General features: G+C 36.0%; 1 protein-coding gene across 1 annotated transcript in view; it reads left to right on the top strand.

Annotated features, from left to right (window-relative positions):
* The window catches only part of LOC149774326 (uncharacterized), a 69,100-nt gene extending 46,721 nt beyond the window's left edge, over positions 1-22,379 (top strand). Inside the window, exon 6 of the mRNA XM_089945444.1 lies at positions 5,288-22,379. Coding sequence (XP_089801570.1) covers positions 5,288-5,298 — 11 coding nt within the window. The 3' untranslated portion in view covers positions 5,299-22,379. The remainder of the gene's footprint in view (positions 1-5,287) is intronic.
* Positions 22,380-23,000: the final 621 nt, after the last annotated feature.

Genomic DNA, 23,000 nt, shown 5'->3' with positions numbered 1-23,000 from the left:
AGAGTTCCTGCAACTCCTTGGTTTAATCATTGCAGCGGCACACTTGATCCCTCTTAGCTGTCTTTTTATCTGCCCCTTGCAAATGACGTTACAAGCATATTGGTGCCTTTTTCAAGTACCCTTGATCATACAGTCATAATGATGCCTAAACTATGATCATTCCTGGATCAGTGGTGCAACCCAGGTTGGCTGACCGTTGGGATCCCACTGGAGAAACCCCAAATGATAATAATGGTATGTACTGATGCCAGTATGTGTGGTTGGAGTGCCCACCTGTTGTCAGACTTCACTACCATCAGCAGCATGTGAGAGTCAGGGGAGTAACCTCTCCACATCAGCCTTTTAAAAATGAAAAGTGTCATCAATGCCTTTCACTTCTGGTAGGATCAACTCTAAAAGAGTCCTCCTTATCTCTGACAACTCTCTTTGTGACAACTCCATATCAGTGCACAAATCAGAAATATTCCCAGCAGAATCAGTGTCTTGGTGAATACTGTATCCAGGAAAGATTAAGTCATTCACATGGAATGGTCTTTCTGATGGAAAGACCATTCCATGTGAATGACTTAATCTTTCGGTCTTTATTTGTATCTGTGCACTCTGGGGTTATCTGGTAATTGATCTTTTTGCAACAAGGTGGAATAACAAGTTGCCCACCTCCAGTTCCAGATCCAGAAGCTATGGCCATGGATTGTCAGTTAATCAGTTCGGACAGGCTGTTGGCATTTTGGTATCAAAATAATCCAGAAATTAGAGAGTCAGAATTGCAAGATGATTTTGATTTCCCCTCTCAGATGGCACAAGTCCTGGGTTACTTTTCTACATGATCTAGCAAGGAAGATTCCAGCGAACCTAAATCTTCTCAATCTACCACAATCACAGGTGTTCCATCCCTTCCAGGATTGTCTTTTTATTCACACTTGGCTCTTGTCCAGACAGCCATGCAAGACGATCAATTTAAACCTTCATTTATGGAGAGAATCTCAACAGCAAGAAGCCCCCCCCCCCCCCCCTTTTCTGATGGCTTATGAGGGAAAGTGGCATGTTTTCAGGGACTGGTGCTATATCAATCACATTACCCTTCTAGGTGCCTTAACCCTTCAGCTGGCTAACCTTCTCTTGTCTTTTGTGGAGAAACAGTTGGCCCTAATTACTGCCAAAGGCTATTAAATCGTGGCACAAACAAACACCTCTTTCATAAGGTGAAAACTGGGAAAAATGGCTGAAATGGGTTATATACTAATACTTGGTCTCACCACCTCATGAAGATTATTATTCATCAGAATAGCAATCTTTGTGTGTCGCACATTCGAATGTAAATTTCGATCCAAGTTATAGTAGAATCTGTAGACTGGCATGCGGAGTCAACCTTCTTCAGATGTTTAGCTTCACAGAGGCAAACCTTGAATCTGGTAGGTCCAGTGGCAGCAACCCACATTACCACCAGAAACAATTAAAACAACAAACACAGCCTGTCAACTTCTCTGGATTCAGCAGTAAAATTTTGTAGGCAAGGAGGTTTCAATAATTATCTTCCTAACCATATGTAAGGGTCACAGATCAAGTGACCCTAGGCCTGGGAGGCTATGGACCAAATTGTGTGGATTATTAACAGGGCAGCTTGCCATTCTGTGGCCAGTACACTGACTGCCTCAGTGAATATCAACCTCATATGATGTGACACATGCATGCTCACCATATTGCTTGAGCCCTATCATACCCTGTTATTATGGATGACTTCGTTTGGCTTACCTTTACTTTTTGGGGAAAAACTGAAGATGTTCAGAGGCAAGCATCTCCAACCCACTCAGACTTTCACAACCAATCAGCCACTACTACAGTGGAATGGTGGCTTGGGACAAGGGATGTTTTCACCCATAGATTCAGTTCAGATCCCAGCTCAATGTCATGAGGCATCAACCTGCTTAGTTTAAGAGGCAATCTTACAGGGGAAGCAAGAAAACAAGTTTCACTGCCTCCAAGCCTCCTAATGCTAGATGGTAACCTGCTAACCCTACTGCACATAGCCTACTGGTGGGTGCCCAACTCAGGAAATTCCATTCTTACTGGATCACCCTATTTCCTCAGAACAAATGGTTGATTCAGATGATATCAGAGGTGCTTTGAATTTTAACCACCTCATTTTTCCTTTTCATGGATTTTCTACAGCAGGAGATAGTCTCTCATCAGTAAAAATCACAATCTCCGGTATCTTATTCTAGGGGGGCCCCGAGTGGCTGAGTGGTCTAAAGAGCTCTCCATTACGGATCACTGCCATCTCACCTCTGTCTGCGTAGGTTCGAGTCTCGGATTCGGCCAATGTGGGTGTGTGAGAAAGCTTGCCAGTAGCTTCTCGAGGGTCAGTGATTCTTTCCGGTGTTTTCCCAGGTTCTTCCTCCACCAATAATACTGGCTGCCATGTATAGCCTATCGTGTGCTGAAAAATGGCATTAAACCCTACAACAACAACAATCTTATTCTAGTCTTTTTCTTATTCAGAAGGCAAATGGCATGTGCAAGGCTGATCATTGACCTGAATTGCCTCCACCAGTACATTTTGCCAGCAAATTTCAAGATGGTGAGATCAATTTGTCTCTCTCTCAGAAGGGAGATGTATGCCGTTAGTCTTGATTTGACAGATGCTTGTTTTCATGTTCCTATTCACCTTACTGCGACAGTTTATCAGTTTCAAGTCCTAACCTTTGGTCTAAACATCAATCCTTGGTCGTTTATGAAAATCAGGGATGTGAAATCACTCTGTTCTGGTTGACATCATCTACAGTGACAGTGGTATATTAGGATGGAATCCTCCAGTAATGTATGGTAAGTTCCATTCTCCACAGGGGCAGAAATGACCTGTCGCTTTTGAATATGCGAGGTCTTCTCATGAACTGGGAGAAGTCTGATTTTCATCCACCCCAGTGTATTGTACATGTTCGTATGGAGTTTCTCACCAACCTCAATATATATGGCTCCCTCATGTTTGTATAGTGGATTGATTATGGAACTCCTCAAGTCTGTACTTGGATTTCAATGAGAGAGTTCTTGCCATTTCTCTGACTATTTAATGTGGCAGCAGACTTGATAATGTTCTTTTATGCACACCTTATTGATGACTTTACTGTCTAAATTGTAAAGTCATGATGACACACAAGGTACAATCATTCCTACATCAGTGGCACAACTTTGGTTTGCTCATTATGAGGATTCCCCTTGAGCATCCCCAAGCAGAAATCACTATGTACTGATGCCAGTACTTTCAGTTGGGGTACCCACCTATTGCCAGACTTCGTAACAGCAGCACATGGTAACCAGGGGATCATCCTCTCTACACATGCCTTCTCAGAACGAAGAACACCTTTCAGTTCTGGAATGATCAACTCTCAGGAAAAACAGTCCTAATTATGTTGGACAACTCTACAGCAGTGACCCACTTCTTTGAACTGGGGCATGAACCACCCTACTTGTGTGGTCTGATATGTCAGTTTCTACATTGATGCAATCAACTCTGTATTAACATATAAATCAGGCATATTCCTGGCAGACTCAAGTGTCCTGGCTGACTCATTGTCCTGGTTGACAGGAAAGATTCCGATCAATCATACAGAATGGTCTCTTCATCAGTGAGTCTTTCTTCAGATCTGCACACTTTGGGTACGTCGATGATTGATATTTTTGTGACAAGATGGAATCACAAGTTTCCCACATTTGTCTCTCCAGTTCTGGACCCAGAAGTGTGGACCTTTTATGCACTGTCAGTTAGTTAGGAGGGGTTGTGTGCCTTTGCCTATGCTCCCACAGTTCTGGTACTAAAAATAATCCAAAAGATGTGGGGTCAGAACGGCAAGATTCAGATAGCTTCTTTCAGATGGGACAGATCCTTGGTGACCAATCTAGTTGATCTAGTGATAGATCTGCCGAGGAAGATTCTGTCCAAGCTGAATCTTCTTAAACAATCATGCAGGATTTGCCTGGGAAAATTTATCTCTAAGAAAATGTCACTGTGTTCTTGTCAGATTAGGAGAAGGGGTTATTGTTCACCTAGGAAATGCAGCCATTATTCCCTACAAGGATACCTGAGGTATAGGTCAGATGCTCAGCATTTCCTAGTCATATTACCTATACTCCTAACATCAGTGTGATCGAGGAATGTATTTGATGGAGAATGCAAATTTTCAAATAAATTATGTTTCTCCAAGAATACTTACCTGATCACATTACTTAAAAAATCCCTCCCAACCAACCTGTCATGTGGGTATTCTTGCTGGTGTATCATTCAAATTAAAAGCTGACAACACCTGGGGGTGGCATGGGGAGTTAATGGGTAAGAGTTGTTGCTCTTTGTCTATATGGGATAGAAAGGTGAATTTGTGACTTTTTTTAGTAGGGCTGGATTCAGATGATAACAGGCTTATAAGCTAATGTTAATGTGATTGGATAGGTATTCATGATGAAACATAATTTACTTAAAAATTTGCTTTTCTTAATTTTGCTTCAGTGTTCAAGAAAAACAACAGTTAACTTCACCTTGCTAGGCAAAGGTGCCTACCCTTCCTTCCATTTCCCCTTTGATATTTTGCCCAGAATAGTGAATTTTACAAGATCTGCAAAATCAAATTTTATGCTGATTTTGTTGTTTCAGGTATCCTTAGATATGCAGAGTTACTACTATTTGATTACCAATGATAAAAATAAGCTTAAATAATGTTTTTTTTTAATTGTGTTTTGTGTACTTATGACCCCCACCCCTCACAAAGAACATGTACAAATATTCATCCACAAGCTTTTGTAATATATTTCACTTAAGTACGGTATGTAATTTGGCAGTTGCAGGTTTATGGACCTCAATGTGCACATGGTTATGGGGGACAGCTGTAATGTATAAATGCAGTTTTTAGATTAATTTATTGCACTGAAATCTTGGCTGATTTTAACCCACTATAATGTGATTTCATATAAAGTGCACTTTCATAGCTGCCATGAAAAGTGGTATTACAAGGGAACACTCTTATAACAAGTACTCTTATTATTGAATGTAATTGTTTCATTGTAGAAAGTGTGGTCATTTAGAGAGGGACCAAATTTTGTCATTTGTTGGGTCTTTGTCTGTACTTTCATAAGGATCTGAGATGTATGAAGATAGACCAATTAACTCAGAATTTCAATACATTCCAGAATTCACTGTTTATCAGTAAAATTAACAAACATTTTCACCAGATAATAAGCAACAAAAAATCTAGTCATGATTTTCTTGTGGATACTGATATTGTCTTTTGTTTTACCACAGATCCAAGGTAGATGGGAAATAAAAAGTCAGTTCGCAACCCGAGAGCAGGAATACAGACAGTGAAAATAAAGATGGTCATGTAGTGGATGGATTTATTTGCAGTAATTTTACTGCCATATAATTACATATTCCCATCACATTTTAGTTAGTTTTAAAGTAGAATTATTTAATTTAGTCATATCCTATATTGGATGTCTAGTATATGTTTAAAATTATGTAAAATTAAAATTTGTATAGAACAGATGTCATTGTTAGCTCTGACCACAAGTTCATTTTTAAAGGTCAGCTAGATGTTCATATAAATTGAAGTCTGAAGTAATGACATTTGGCAGCTTGGAGGCAAAATGTTGCCTAGATAATTCAGTCATTCATTTTTATCAGTAGAAGAGGACATCTTTTTGAGGACTATACAAATTGTGTGAATGTACACACTTTAAATATAATATAACTTTGTGTAAAGGACACTTGTCTTCAAAAGACAGAATTGTACTTTTCCTTTGCTTTTTAGCTGTTCTTGTCATAGACGAGAAGATCTTATTTGATGGCTCGTTGTTCATTGTCTATTATTCCTAAAGTATTTGAAGGTTTACACAAATATTGATCCCAAAGTCTTGCTGGTCCTAAATAAAAATGGTACTACTCAGAAATCCAGTCTGACTAACATATAGGTCATCTTATCTCCACTTCTAAATGATGGTCATATTGACAGTTTTCAAAACAATGACTTATACAACTAGCATTGCTGCAGTGTCAGCCCCCTTGAGGATCATATTCTAGTCCTGAATGTAAAGACATATGGACATGGGGAGAGTCTCCTGAAGGCTTAAAATGTCTAATTGATCCTCAGTGCAGATGGAATTGATCTGATGTCCAGTATGAAAATCTTAGAATTTATATTCCTTCAGAATAGTCAATCATATCAATATGGGTTTTTTTACAGAAGATTTCTTACAATATCCAGTTGGTCAAAATGAAAACAGTGCTGATTAAAATGGCTGTCAGTTTGGACATTTTGAAAATTTGTATTGCTGCTCGTGCTGAATGTGTGGTCATTAATAAAGGGAATTTTTTGAATGACTTTATTGTGTAGTTGGTCCTAAATGAGAATGGTACTGATCACATACTCAGTATGTCTGCCACAGTGTCCATATCGAAAATCTTGTTATTACTACTTATTAATGGATGATTGCATCAACATGAGGTTCCGCTAAAGGACTTTTTATGATGGACTTCTGGATGGTTCTAAATTAAACTGTTGTTGATCTGACTTCCAATATGTCCATCATTGTGGCCATCTTAAAAACCTTGTTATCACTAATCATGAATAATGGTGTTTTTGATATGGGGTTTTCACTGAAACGCTTCTTATAATGTCTACTTGGTTCTAAATGTTGTCCCATGTAGCTTCTGATGAGTGGAATTTGACTTTATGATGTAGGTCAAAAAAATGAAAATGGTGCATATCGACAGTCTTATTACAGCCCCTCTTGATTTCACTAAAACACTTTGCTCTAGTTTTCTTTGGTCCTAAATAAATTGATGCTATTGTGACATCCCAGAACTACTACTTTTCCTAAATGGATAGCCATGACAACATTTAAATAGAAAAACTAATATTGCTATAAGTATATTAAAATAATTCTGATCTAACATCCAATACGACCTTCTTGATGGTCTCTCTAAATATATGGCTTCTCCTAAACAACTGGTCTTATTGATGGATTTTTCTCCAAAACAATATTATAGCATTATGTTGCTGGTTCTCAATGAAAATGACGTTCATGTAACATGCATTAGGCAGCAAAATCACCATCTGACATCCACTAGGCATCATAATCACCATTTGACATCCACTAGGCACCATAATCACCATCTGACATCCACTAGGCACCATAATCACCTTCCGATATCCACTAGGCATTGCCACCTTAAAAGCTGTCAACTATTCTTCTTGCATAAATGAAGGCATTGACAGAGTTTTCTGAAAAATACCTTTTGTAATATTTAATTGCTTCTGAAAGAAAAAATGGCACAGATCTGACCACCAGCTTATCCATATTTTTTTTGTAAAATGTTTTGAAAACCAGATCTAATTGACCTTGGGATCAAGTCTAAGGTCATTGCTTGCATTTTTGTATTTCATGGAGCTTACAAACATAATAACTTTTACACACGTAAGTGAATTTTGACCAGACTTTGCATTCAGTTGCATTCCATTGAACTAGATGATAGCACTCACTGATTTTGAAGTCAAAGGGCTTGACTTGAGTTTTTTAAGCTCCACTAGCTTGTGAGCATGGTAACACCATCAAGTATAAATGGATTTTTTATCAAATCAAATTTATGGTAATATCTGATGAACAGTACCCTGAATCATGTAATTACATGTATCTGGTGAACAGGTTAACTCGGTCATGTAACAATGTTTTTGTTGCCAAATTTGGTATGCTGGAGTTTCTCAAGAAAATCATTGGTGGTTTCAATACTCTACTGGTAAAAAGATGAAATGGTCTTACCTTGACTACTGGAAATTCTTTTCAGCTTGAATGGAGTCAGTTCCTTAAAGGAACTTTTGCTTATTGATTAAGTGATTTTTGTGTGTATTCGTTTTAACTCTACTGACCATATGGCCTGGTGAGTTTATGGTATAGCCCTGCATTCATCATTTGTCATGTGCCTGTTATTTTCAACAGTCACTCAAACAGTTCAACCAAACTTGACATACAACATCCTGGCATAAGGGCCTTTCAGATATATTCAAATGATGCTTATTCATTATTAGATTTGATTGCTGTTACTATAAATAGAAAAATATTTAAATGGTTTCTAAAACAAAAATATCTCAACATAATTTTACCAAATTTTAGAAAAAAATTTGCCATGAAGAGCTTCAGATATGCCCCTATTACTTAAACTAGAAAAGTGTTGAAATGAATGAATTTCTTAAAAAAATATCTCTTGACAGAAGTTAATAAATTTGACAGGAAGCATCCAAGGGCTTTTAATTTTACACAAATGATAACTTTCTTCCATTAAATATGGTTGTTGTTACTAAAACCGCAGCAGAATTTGACAAAATTGGACATTATCCTGGCATGAACAGTTTTCATGTGTGTACAAATTGTGGCAGTTTGCCATTCAAATTTGACAAAATTGGACATTATCCTGGCATTAACAGTTTTCATGTGTATAAATTGTGGCAGTTTACCATTCAGATTTGACAAAATTGGACATTATCCTGGCATTAATGGTTTTCATGTGTGTACAAATTGTGGCAATTTGCCATTCAAATTTGACAAAATTGGACAAGATCCTGGCATTAATGGTTTTCATTTGTGTACAAATTGTGACAATTTGCCATTCAAATATGGCTGCCATTGCTAAAAGAAAAATTTGAAACTCTGTAGAATTTGCTTAGTAGAACTTTACCAAATTTGACAGAAACCATCTTGACAGAATTGGACACTATCCTGGCATTTTTCAGGTGTGTACAAATTGTGGCAATTTGCCATTCAGATTTGACAAAATTGGACAAGATCCTGGCATTAATGGTTTTCATGTTTGTACAAATTGTGGCAATTAGTAGAACTTTACCAAATTTGACAGAAACCATCTTGACATAAAGGCCTTTCATTATTAAACAAATTATGCTTATGTGCTTTAAATGAAAATACCAAAAGCAGGAAAATCTCTAATTTTTCTAACTTCAGTCAACAGCATTGTAAAGAAATTTGTACAGAAAGTATCGTACTATTAGATTTCTTGACAAACTGCTCTTGCATTTGTCTTTTAGGTAGATGTCAGCCAATTCAGTGATCTCGGTTTCATTTTAATCTCTTGTTTTTAATCAAATAAAAAAAAATTAATTACTGGGAAAACCACTTGCTTGTGCTGAATGGGTAAAATTGCCTGGGCTGAGTATCTGTATCACTTACTCATCCCTGAACCAAGTTGATGGAGATTGCACCATGAGAACAAATCTAAGTGTATTTGATAACTTAACAAGCACAGACGTTCAACATTGCTTAACATCTGGTATATGTCGTATCAATCACTTTTGTCCATTTTACCCAAGTTGTTATCATTTGAGGACATGTTGCAAAGGAAGCCAATTCTGCATTTGACCTGTTGACACAGATACCTAATGCAAACTTGGGACTGAAATGGGTCCAAATTATGAATATATTATTACGAGTGAAAATGGGGTTTAAAATCTTTCATGTGCATGGCCGCATGTATAAACATATAAGAAGGCACAAGGTTTGTATAATTGAAAAATGACATTTTAGACCAAGTACCCAATTTCTTCATGATGTTTGCAATTACAGTCACACAATTAGGTAATCTGTGCATTATTTTAGTGTGGAGAAACTTTCCTTTCCAACAATCTGTCACATATCACGATGAGTTAGACCTGTGATGTGTTCAGAGCAAGAGAATGTCAAAATTGTTGTGATATTTTGTCTCGTCAGTGTTACTTTTGTCCCAGATCAGCAGACTACTGCTTTATACACACTTCGTCACAGCTAAGTGAAGACACTAGCAAATATTGTTATAAGTATGTAATTACTTTTCTCAAGAAAGATGAAGCTAACTTATTGAAGCATTTAAGTCTGTCTGCTGCTTTCCACCAAGTATGCATACCTTTGTTATCCACTTAGAAAGCACATACTGTTGAGACAATAGCTGTTTGAACTTAATTTAGGTGGAACATTGACCACTCAGGACTCGTGAGTTTGATACGTGCTTTGAGTCATTCTTTAGCAATGGAGATTTGACTGAAACTGATTAGTGAGTAGAAACATTAGGGAAGACTGCAGTTGGAATTCTCTTAGATGTAACTTAGTGACATTTTGTGTGAGAAAAATAATGAAATACTTACATAAATAACTGCTGGCATCTTTGATTTGGCATGACAGTGCTGTGCAGTCCTGAAAATATCTTTATTCTTAGCAGAATATAACACTTTGACCCGTGGAAAATTCACAGAATTTTACAACTGTATGGCATTTCATTTCAAACATGTGGAAAACCTCATTCAGAAACAAAACAACTTCTCATTAATATGATGCCTACATTTCTAAAAATGTCAAATAAATCCTGGATTAGGTGTAAAAATAAGTTTCTGGAGTTGTAAACCTTGTTTTATGTTTATGTAATGGACCATATATTAGACCTTGTGTCTTCACTCAGAACATAATATTTTCATGGTTTTATTGTAAGTGGTGATGTGGTCAAGTGTAATCTGTTGAGTAAAGTGATGACAGGGATGAGTATATGTTGCAGGGATGAGTGAATGGAGCAATTTGTCCTGAACACTTAATAATGATAATAACAAACCCAAACTGATGAGGTAATGTGGCTGTAACATACTGAAGAGTGATTGTGTTTCAGAACATATATAAATACACATTGTTTCATTATTATATTGTTTTTCTTTATTTTGAATATCCACTTTGTTCACCATTGATAATAAATCCAATATTTTGTTCAGGACATTAATTTCTAGTACCCAATACTTAATAGTACAGTATTTCTAAGGTAACGAGTCTTATTGATATTACTTTGTTTGAATTACACAAGTTAAAAGCTATATTGACAGGTGATCATCATGGAGCAGAACAATACTTTTTTAATTATCTGTACATTTGTCAATTTTGGTTTCTTCCTGTTAACTTTAGTTTTATTCCACATAACTCTACCGAACTTTGTAAATGGATTGTACTTTAAGTTAGAATTTTCTGAATGATTTTCTTGAAACAGAAACGGCAAGATTCCAGATAACTAATAATTGATTGGAACGTAATTGATGATATGCATCATATTGTTTAAAGAGCACTTCATTAATGTAACTAATGTAATGCCTAACATATCATATACTAATGGGAAAAAAAGTTACAAGATTTTATGTCACAAATTCCTGTAAACATACTACTTTTTATTCCATTTATATAATGTAAAGATGTTGTAAGTAAAATGTAAAAGTTAAATTCTAAGAAATCAAGTGCAGTGGATCTGATAAGTCCAATCATTTTAAATAAATGTGCTGATATTGTTCCATCTCTAACCTACGTAAGTAATCAGAGCATTTCTAAGGAAATCTTCCCATTTCAGTCAAAGGCTAAGATTATGCCAGTTATAAAATGGGCTCAGAAATCAACTCTAGATAACTAAAGACCAGTAACTCTTCTGCCTACAAACGTAAACTGCTTGAAAGACTTGTCTCCCAAAATATCTATGTTTTACTTTAAAAGTATGAGTTAGTTCATCCATCTCAGTCTGGATCATGACAGACCCGCTCCTGTCCATCTGGATCATGACAGACCTGCTCCTGTCAGTCTGGATCATGACAGACCCACTCCTGTCAGTCTGCACTAACAAAACTTGTTGATGAATTGTTGCTAGCTATGGACAAATGAGAATGGGTTGGAACTATATAATTACCTTGATTTTAAGAAGGCTTTGGACTTAGACAACTATAATATAATTGCATGGAAACTTGAAAAGCACAAATATTCTTACTTATCACTCTTATGGTTCAAATTCTACCCCTCATACAGAAACCAACAAGTTGTTATTGGTATAGCTCTCTCTCTCTTACATTATAACTTGCTTCAGTATAATTTGATTCCGGATATAATGCAGTAGTGCTATGAACCCCACAATCAAAATTATTAAAATTATAATAAAAAAAGTTATATAATAATTTTGGCCATCAATAAGCTGAAATCGTTACATAAAAAACAACTTGGTTTGTACATTACCAGTTTTTAAAGTCACAGTTTAACTCTAATCAGCCACTGTTGTATTTAGGCAAGTTAGATATTGTATCACTAATTGAACACACATGCTTATGTATCTACTAGGCTGTAATTGTCACAGTCCATATCAACTATTGTAATGGGCTAAAGTTACATGACTAATTTGCCTTTAGCAGTAAAGCCACCCCAGCAGATCAGTGACTTGATCTCTGTAACCACAGCTTAATGATTATACAGAAGACCAGCCAATTGTCAACCATTGTTTATTGACACCTGAAAACAGATCACAGAAAGTATTAGCAGCATGTCTTTTGAACTTGCCGCCACTTTCAGAAATCTGTTGCAGCACAGCCCAAAAGTGATAGATGTTCATTTGCATAATGTTTGCTACATTACAAATAAGGTTTATTCAAACAAATAAGTGTCAGATTTAAAAGTGAGTTAGTCTTATCAGTGTTCATAAATGAATAAGCACATTTAATCACGCAGTCAAGATGTGTCGGAAAAGGAAAGCTTATTTTGCTAGTAGGATTGTGATTTTAAGGGATTCATGGAGGATGTTGAAGAAGCTGGAGCTGTATTATGGAGACATTTTAACTCATTTGACAATGTTCAGCACTAGATAAAAATTGATGAAAACGGTCCCACTGTTGAATATAATACTTTTGCTGACATTGTCCAGTTCTTCTTAGTTGCCAAAGAGAAATTTAGATCCCAATCAACAGGAGGTAGGATCTACTATTGACATTGACCAGGTGGACCCACCAGAAACAACAAATGGTGTCCAGAGCCATATTTGCATGTGAGAAAAGACTGATGTAGCTAGGAAGCCAGGACATTAAGCCCTTGAAAATTATGCAGCTGAGATATATTATAGACTTTGCTTAAATAAAAAAAATCCACAAAATACTTAACAGTAGGAAATGCATATCATGGGAGTGAATAGTGTCTATTCTATTTGGACTACTGGTAGTACTTTTTGTGAGCCAAGCCAGACATTATTGGATTTTAAATTGATTACTTATATGTATGTAAGTTTGCCACTTTTTATGTTACTCCATATTCTGGAATTGCTAAAAGCATGCTTCACATAATGTGACACCACTCAGTCACCAATGGTCATATGTGACTGATGTTTTGAACTCAAAACAAGATATTTTATTGATTAAACAATGACTTGACATTACTCAGTGCACTTGTTACATATAGATGTTCATTTATTTCATAGTAAAATGGATGTAGAAGTGGTAAATATGTGCTGGTTTCCATATAAAAAGGAATTATATTTTTTTTTACATCAGGCTACATTGGTCTGAAGAGCAATCTAAATTTAATCATTTTTTTTGCAACTGATTACAGCATTTTAAATCACTTTAAACTTGATGCAGCTGCAGATAGAAATTATAACTGGCAAGTATATTTATCAATATGAGGTGTTAATATCATTGTTTTTAATCATATTTATGACTACATTTTGAAAGAAAGCAGTGTTAAGCTTGGTATATTTTTTATTTTTATTTACTTTTTAAAATATTATTTTTGTACAAGTAACAAGCTCAGCCAGTCAGAGGCAAGATCATTTACCCAGACTTCACGTATTATTTACCTGGTTTCCATGGTCTTAAAATGTGCTTGGGTATCTTGAAAAGTGCTTGGATCAGAGGTTGGCTCCAAAAAGTAGTGTAAATAGTTGTTAGTCCTCAGTAAAAGTGTTGCCACATCATGATGTTTAAATGAATGGATGCATGGTTGACCGAAATGCTTGGGCTGATAAACGATGATCAGTTATTCTGCAGTGGGAAGCATATTTTACAATGCTCATTTAGTTAAGGGAGTCTTGCTATATGATGTGTTAAAATGTAATTGATCCTGGATCAATGGGTTGAAAGTGAACTGAAGTCTCTTGGTCAGAGTAAAAGCACAATAAGAATGTCAGTAATGAATTTAGAATAGTTTTACTTAAACATGAAAAACTCAGTGAGACATAAACTCAGGCAAATAAGACTGCTAACTTTCAAGCTGATATAGTTAAAACGACTGCACTCATACCCATCCATGCTCCAAGCCACCTTAACTTCTTTTACTGTAGGTAAGATCAGATATTTTAGATAACAGAAAAACTCTTGAACACAAAATCTTGTCAGTTCTATACACTATAATCGTAATTCTTCCCAAGTTTAGATGCAGTTCATTATAGTGCTCAAAAATTAAATTTTTGTCCTGAAAAGTGCAAACATTTCCTAATGAATTGTTGGTATAACCCATGGTGGAATATATGTAACACTAGGATGATAAGCAACTTATTTGTAAAGCAAGCCCATCTCATTAATATGCACGTCTTATAATATAACTTGTCTAAAATGAAGTTTGACCAGAATTGTTTCTCAAACTCTCCAGAAACAGGAGACTCATCAAATCAGATGCATGATCACTTCATTAATATGCAAGGTTCTCACTGATTATTAAACTGGTTGGGTACCTTGACAATATGAACTTCTGTTCCATGTTTTTTTAAAATTAGAATAGAAATATTGCCTCTGGGGTGATGGCAAGCTCAGCCAATCATGCGCGTGACAACCTTGTTAATATGCATTTATCTCACCGTCCATCATATTGTTTAAGGCCTATATTCTATCTTTGATCAAAATTGAATTAGATGAAATATAGAATCTACAATAGTAACAAACCCTGCTAATCAGATACAGGATAACTCAGAATGCATATATCTCAATCATTATTAATCTCTCCATTGATCTTGACGATATATGGTTATATTGCAAGTTTGATCCAAACTGGACCACAAATATTGCCTCTTGCTCATTACGAAACTCCTCTGAGATTTTGATAATATAAACATTGGATCAGAAATTGCATGGTTCTTATTCTTTATCAAACTATTAAGGAACCTGTTGATATAAGCCTACATGTATTTTCCAAGTCTAATCAAAATTAGAAGAAAATAAATTGCTTCCAGAATCTCTGTTTCTGCGAATCAGAAGCAGTATCATATAAATGAATTGCAGTTGTTATCAAACTTGTCCAAGATTTTGTTGATACAAGTCTGTATTTCATGTCAGATTTTGTTGATACAAGGCTGTATTTCATGTCAGATTTTGTTGATACAAGTCCGTATTTCATGTAAGATTTTGTTGATAACAAGTCTGTATTTCATGTCAGATCCAGATCAGTATTGAAAGTGATTTCCAAAGTGGTAAATAGCTCAGCTGTTCAGTTAGATGCTAGATCACCTGATGTGTGGAACTCGCTCATTATATAATTATGCTTGGCCTTAGTAGCTGAGCTAAAACAATAATATAAAAAAAAGACTTCTCAAACAGCTCTTTGCAAAAGTTTGACCGGATGTAACAGAAATGGTGGCCATTACATTTTACACAGATGAAGGTGATTCATTACAGTCATTGTCACACAAAAAACAGAGACACTTTTTAATGAATTCTGCTCAAAAATAGTCAACATAAGTTAACTGAATTTAATGCAAAGCATCCTGTATAAGACCTTTCAAGTTTGCACAAATGATTCCAGTACACCATCCAATAAGGACAAAGAAAACCAAGAAATGTCAAAAAGTATACTACTAACCCAGATTTCTTAACAGCATCATTGTATTTAGTTTTATTTAATTACATGTCTGCCATTTGAGCCACCTCAGGCCCACTTGGGCCTCTTGTTATACCCAGCCTGTTAGAGATAGGGATATACAGTAATCCTCATGTCTCCCCATCCATTCTCCATTCTCCGTAAATTAGCACAACTAGTCCCTCAAGTTTGTATTGATTGTCATGAAACTTGGTAAATATTATGGTCATGACCTGAGGACATACATATTAACAAATCACTTTGTTCCTTAATTTTTGTAAGTTATCACCTTTTTGTCTTGTAACAGTGTGTGACAAAATCTCATTAGCACAACTAATCCTGTAGATTTTGATGTATTAAATAAAACTTGATAAATGTTAGGGTCATCACTTAAAGATGGTCATATTGAGAGATCATTTAATTAAATTTATTGTCCTTTTTGTATTGTTGGTTAATGCAGTGTATGACACTTTGCATCCCACAAGTTTTGTTTGAATTATTGCCCTTTTGTCTTATAGCTTTAGTGTAGTAGTGTAGTTCCTCAGTTTTTGACAATTGTTGTAAAAAAAATTTGGTAAATGTTATGGTCATCACTTGAAGAAGTGTATATTTGACAGATAGCTGTTCCTGCAAACTTGTTAAATGTATTGCCCTTTTTAAATGTATTGCCTTGTTTGATTTGTAGCTTAATGCAGTGTATGACAAAATCCAGTTAGTCTAGTTGTATGTGATGGAACTTCATAGCTATTATGGTTGTAACCAGATGATTCATTTTGACTAATCATTTTGCTTGCAGTCTTTGTTGGAGTTATTGATATTTTTGTCTTAATTCAGTGTGTGCCACACAATCTCATTAGCTCAACTGGCTCTGCAATGGCAGAGTTTTTTTCATTGCCATGAAACTTGGTAGATACGTGTATTATGGATATCATCAAAAGATGTGCATATTGATGAATCTGTGCGCCCATGAATTTTGTAGGAGTTATTACCCTTTCTTGTATGTGTAGTTGGATAGAGTGATTTGTGACTATACTTGCAGAGTTTAGTGGCTGAAGAGATATGTATATACAAGGCATTGTACTTGCACTTTTGTCAAAGATTAGTGTAAAACTTTTGACTAGACTCGTCTGTATCAGGTAGGGATGAAATGTAGGGGATAAATTATGCAAGCAAATTGCTCACCATCCCTTTTGTTCAGATTTACTTTCTACGAATTTAGTGGACACACCACTTCAAAGTTTGTATTTTATTTTGTATATATTTACTGGCAGAGATCATATGTATATTTGTAATTCAGGCACCAGGTACAATATTCACTTTCATATAAACCAGACCATGACAATTTTTAGACATTTAGTGTTGCCCTGTCTGTCCGTCTTTCTCTTCTTTGTTGAATTTAGTGTATGGGTCCATTGTCAGACACTGGTGGGGCCTATATATCTTTTACTTGGTTATATACACCTGCCAAAAGGCAGAGAAGACTATGTTATGAAATCCATCCATCATTCTGTCTGTTACTTATTTTGTTTCAGCACAATAAGTGAAGTTCACCCCCATCTACAGATTGGAAACATGAATGGCATGCATTTTGGCTAAGAAAGAAGCCTATCAATTTTGTTGTTCAAAAAGCCATGGCCATTGTCTCATAATGGAAATGCTTTCTACACAAACAACTCAGTTCTTGACCATGTACCTTCTTGACCATGTACCTTCTTCAAAGTTTTGTGGTTGGTGTGCAGTTGGGGTAAGAAAGAATCCCATCAGATTGGGATGAAAAGGTGAAAGGTCAAGGTAACTGACTGAATGAAGAAAAATATTTTCCACACAGTAATATTAGTCCCACACCACAGGCCTGGATAACTTTAATTCTAGGTCATGTACCTTGACCCAAGTCTGTGGAGGGCTTGCATTTAATGTACGCCAGCTGTTAAATGTGTTTGGGGTCAACTGGTCAAACCTCAAGGTTATTGGGACTTTAGAAATGCAGCTTTTCATAATAACATTTGTTGCTTCACCCGACATGGTAGATAGCTTGCACTTAGGATAATAAAGAAAATTATAGATTCTGAAGTCTAAAGGTTATAGGTCATGGTCATTGTAAGTCTAATAGAAAAATAATTTCTTCACAGTAAGTTCAGATCAAGACCCCATTCCTTGACCAAATATTGAAGATCCTTAAACCCATTGGTCAATAATCTCTAGAGTCAACCATGCTAATAGCATTTACATAGAAGACAATGGGATCGTATTATATGCTTTTCCTGGTACTTTTGTTATAACTTCCAGTCAAGTAAATTCACTAACAATATCAAATGAATGTAAGAGATTCTCTAAAAAGGTATTCAGAAAAAGTCTGTCATTGTTATTCTTGCTTCAAGAAGTGTAATGGACACTTGGCCAGTCTGGCCATCCTCCCTGCTTAGACTGTAAAACTTATTAATGTTATATGAATGACCTGATCATTCTATTTTTGGGACGTATTTGTGGAGTACACACCAGAAAAGAAGAATATGATTTGCTGTTATCTACATTCCAGGATTTTTTTTATAGTTCGAAAACATGTACAGGAAAGTCTGATTTGAAACACTACAGTTTTGAATGAAAGACCAGACTTCTCATGTAATGAAAACTCTCCACCTTGAAAAGACCCTTATTTCTTGGTTGATGGGTCCCACTGTAGTGCTATTGACATCAAACATGCACTGTGGGTGATTGTTTTGATGGGTGTTGAACAACAAATAGTTATTGTCATACTTGGATTTACTAAAATTACTCAGAAATCAAGTTTAGACTCCAGTTATATGCCTTCATATTAATTGCCACTAAACTGACACCGAGGATAACTATGGGAATGAACATGTCATGCCACAAAACTGGGTTGCTGTAATTTGATCAACATAATTTTTTTGGTTAAATCTCAAAATAATTTCAGGGCTCTAATTCAAATAACTTTTCAAATGTTGTCACCAAATTCATCTTGGAAATTCACTTTCGGACCACAGTGTCACACATTAAAACTAGGCACTCTAACTTAAAAGATTTATTATCTTACCAATGAAGTTGGAGGGGTTATAACATTTTGTGTATCTGTCGTTCGTTCTTTGTTAATTGTTTTACATCCCTCCCCTGCCACACTGTAGACATCATAACGATATGACTGAAAAAGTTTTACAGCTGCGTTAAAAATCAAAATCACACACATACATGCTTCCTTCTCAGTATTTTGATAACCCCTCTTTGTCCCAGACCACTTATGAAATTTGTTACATGGATGCATTTCTGAAAGAGTAACTTAGACATACCTGTTGATTTGTTGGATTATTTCACCTGCATAGGTTCGAGTCTTGGATTCGGCCAATGTGGGTATGTGAGAAAGCTTGCCAGTAGCTTCTCGAGGGTCGGTAGTTCTTTCTGGAGATTTCCCAGGTTCTTCCTCCACCATTAATACTGGCCACCATGTATAGACTATCATGTGCTGAAAAATGGCATTAAACCCTACTACTACAACAACAACAATCACCTACACTCGTGAAAATTGCAAGATACTAACTTTACATACCAAAATCAGATCACTTGGACCTAATTTTCAAGCTCGAGTAACCTTTGATTATCAACCGTTTGTTGAATACATCCTCAGTATTTTCTTCTCCATTTAACCTGGACTAATAAGAATAGGTATATGGATGAAAATTACTTGTGTAACAAAGCAGGTCACTGTGACCTAATTTGTACGTTTGTGTAACTTTTATATTTTCAGCTGTTCTTTCATTTGCAATATCTTGGACTATGTTTCACCTAAGTACACTCATGAAAACTGGTTTCTGTTTACAACTTGGTGAAAGGAACTCAGCCATACCAAATTTGCGTCAATGTGACATGCTTCTCATGCTCGAGTGACTGTTGTCGTTTCAGCTTTTGTTACAGCATTAATATCTTGGACCCTAATTCACTTGCACACGTTAAATTAGTGAGATTTCTTCTCAGAAGAAAGTAACTTGCTCGTACCAAAACAAGGTCTGTGTGACAAAATTTTCATGTTTGGGTGATTGTGACTGAATTTTCATTTATGAGTGATTTTTGTTTTCAACTCACCATTTTATACATGTACTCTCATCCTTGACACTATTTTTTACTGACAATTATTGCAACAGTGTTACTTCTAGGATGTGGGAATGCAAGACTTCCATGTTTTACATAATGCTAATATAGATTAAACCACTAGTTGCATCCAGGGGCCCCGAGGGGCCGAGTGGTCTAAAGCACTCTCCATTACGGATCACTGCCATCTCACCTCCGTCTGCATAGGTTCGAGTCTCGGATTCGGCCAATGTGGATATGTGAGAAAGCTTGCCAGTAGCTTTTTGAGGGTCGGTGGTTCTTTCTGGGGTTTTCCCGGGTTCTTCCTCCACTATTAATACTGGCCGCCATACATAGCCTATCGTGTGCTGAAAAATGGCGTTAAACCCCACAACAACAACAACTAGTTGCATCCAGATTATTGCTCATAGAACTTTAGAGGATGATGATTATTCTTTGCCAAATCAGGCATCTGGATTTAAGACTTGGGATGAAGGTAGCAGTTCTTTAGCAGCCGAGATTGTTTGAAATATAATCATGTGTTTGAAGCAAAGTGAACTAAGAAATGGTCATTCCTAAATATGAAAACAAAACAATAAAGGAATGTGTAATGTGCATGTCTAGCATAACAAGAACAATGCATTCATGATAGGTTGCATAAAGTACCAAACTAGTTAACGTTGAAAAGATATGTAATATAATGTTATATTTGTAAGTAAGCTGGTGACATAGTATATATCACAGAGATGGGCTTTTTCAGACTTGTTTGACCCAAAATCATGCAACTATTTAGCCCACTTATTTCCAGGTTTGGCATACTTTTAAAATGTTGGGGGGGGGGGGGGGGGGAGAGGGCTGGTACCCTTTTGTAAATTCCTAAAAATAATACTGTTGAAAATTGGAATCTGGAGGCATCTCCAAGATGATAACTCAGCCATACCAAAACTAAAACACTAGCCTATTTTTCACACTTGAGTAACTTTTGTATTTTTAACTATCAGTTCATTACACACAATATCTTCGATCCCCATTTGATCTAGATAAGAAAATTGTAATTGGATGCATCCCAAAGACGGTGCAATTCATCTATACCAAAAATAGGTCATTCTGGCCAAATGTTTAGGCTGAATGATTGATAATTTTCTTTTGTAGCAGTCTATGTATTGTTGGCTCCTGATGACAAGTAAATACCTTGCTGAGCATTGCTTAGAAAGTATTTGGGCTCTAATTTCATTACCTTTATCACCTATTGCCACCAAACTACCTTTGGGTGATTGACCTCCTTTAGTTGTTTTTTGTGTGCAACAAGTTATGTCTGGGCTCATATTACAATACCCATTGACATATTGCTACCAAACCTTCATTAGATGAAGGCATTTGCACTCATCAAGCTGTTATAGGGTTTACTACTACTACCTGCAGTTACCACTTAAAAGATACTTATTTCTGCCACAAAGGCATTGGGGAACCTGGAGGGCCAAGTGGTCTAAAGCACTTGCCTTTACCATTCACTGCCATCTCGCCTCTGTCGGCATGGTTTTCAGTCTTGGGCTCAGCAGATGTGGGTTTGTGCAAAAGCTTGCCATTTTCTTCTGGGGATTTTTCAGGGTTCTTCCACCATCTGTATAACTGGTCACCATGTGTAGCCTAACATGTAACTGAAACGTAATATTAAACCAACAACAACAAAAACCAGGAAATCTTGGGAGCTGCTGCTTCCCATTTAGTTTCATTTGCATGCATTTTTCTCATTGTTATCTTGCTGGCTTATAAGGACAAATGGTCTTACATTATGGCCCAGCATTCATTGAGGCCTGTCAACAATTGCTATTTTCAGCCTCTTTTCAAAATCCACTTAACAACTTTCAACTGAACACTACAGGAAGCATCCCAGCATGAAGAGCTTTTAAATCTATATAAATAGTGCTGATCCACTATCAGATTGGCAGCCTTTAAACAAATTCTTCTAAAAATATATGCAACAAAAATCTACCAAATGTTACAGAAAGCATCAGATGCGGTTAATGAAAACTAAATGCAGAAAATACTAGAAATGACTTCTGAAGAAAATGGCTTAACTAAAGGTGACAAAATGTCACAGAACATATTAATATCTTTTATGCAGGTATAAATGAAGGTTATCTACTCTCAAATATGACCACTATTACCAAAAAATAGGACGTTTCCCAAAATCTCCTTAACAGAAATTGCACCAATTTGATTGAAAGTGCCCTAGCTTTATGGGCCATTCAGACTGATAAAAATGATGCCAATCTAACATAAAGTAAGACCACCATTACATAAAATCTGTTAATTAAAACTGAATGTGACCAACTTTGACAGAAAGTAAAGAAACTTTCAGTATTGGACAGATGTTGATATATTTAATATTGATATAGATTTACAATTAGAGAATCACTAAAGCATGTTTTCATGACATATGCAATCAACAGCATTGGAAGATTTTATTTTTTTACAGAAGGCATACTACGGACCCTGATTTCTTGGCCAACTCTTCATACCTCATGTTCTCTTAGCCATATATTTAACTGGTTAGTGATCTTATACCGACTTGGGTCTCGTGTTTTTTCCTGATTCATTTACCATGTACATATTCATTGTTGTGTTGATGAATAATAAAATGTCTATAGCTACAATTCCCTTGTTTTATTATATACCATCTGCACTGACAGTGTTAGCTTCTGCTATAGAAGACTATAGAAGAGTTTTTACAAGCAAGTTTTGGTCTAAACAGATGTTGTTAGTTCTGAATTTTCTTCACTCATTTTCAGCTTGTAACCTTTTTAGCTGACAATTTTTCATATTTATCAGTTTTTATACCATTACTTAAGCATATTGTCTAGCTATGGAACACTGATGGTTTTAAAAAACTGATAAAGAAGCTGTAATATGGTTTGTCCATTTCTCAGTTGAATACATTAGCTAATAAATTTTATCATCAAAATCTTAGATGAATCTGATAATGAGCGAGATCAAAGAATAGTAAATATGTAATCTTGCATTTGATTGGATGAGCTTGTTACCACTATGCAAGCCATATATTTTCTATATCTTACTTTGGTTGTACTTCTATCATCAGGAATTTAGGGTGTTTTAATAATGAGCTAGATTGCTGATTATTAATGAAGTGATCTTGTATGTGATTGACAGGACTTCTTGCTATTCATCAGCCTTGGATCTCTTGTTGTCCATCAACAGCTATTTCTTTCAACTCCTCAAAAATTCCAACCAAATTTGGCACAGAGCATCCTGGCATA

This window comes from Sinohyriopsis cumingii, unplaced genomic scaffold, assembly GCF_028554795.1.
Source record: "Sinohyriopsis cumingii isolate HCF-2022 unplaced genomic scaffold, ASM2855479v2 utg000349l, whole genome shotgun sequence".
Classification (NCBI taxonomy): domain Eukaryota; kingdom Metazoa; phylum Mollusca; class Bivalvia; order Unionida; family Unionidae; genus Sinohyriopsis; species Sinohyriopsis cumingii.
The sequence above is the reverse complement of the archived record's forward strand: the minus strand, read 5'-3'. Positions and strand labels throughout refer to the sequence as shown.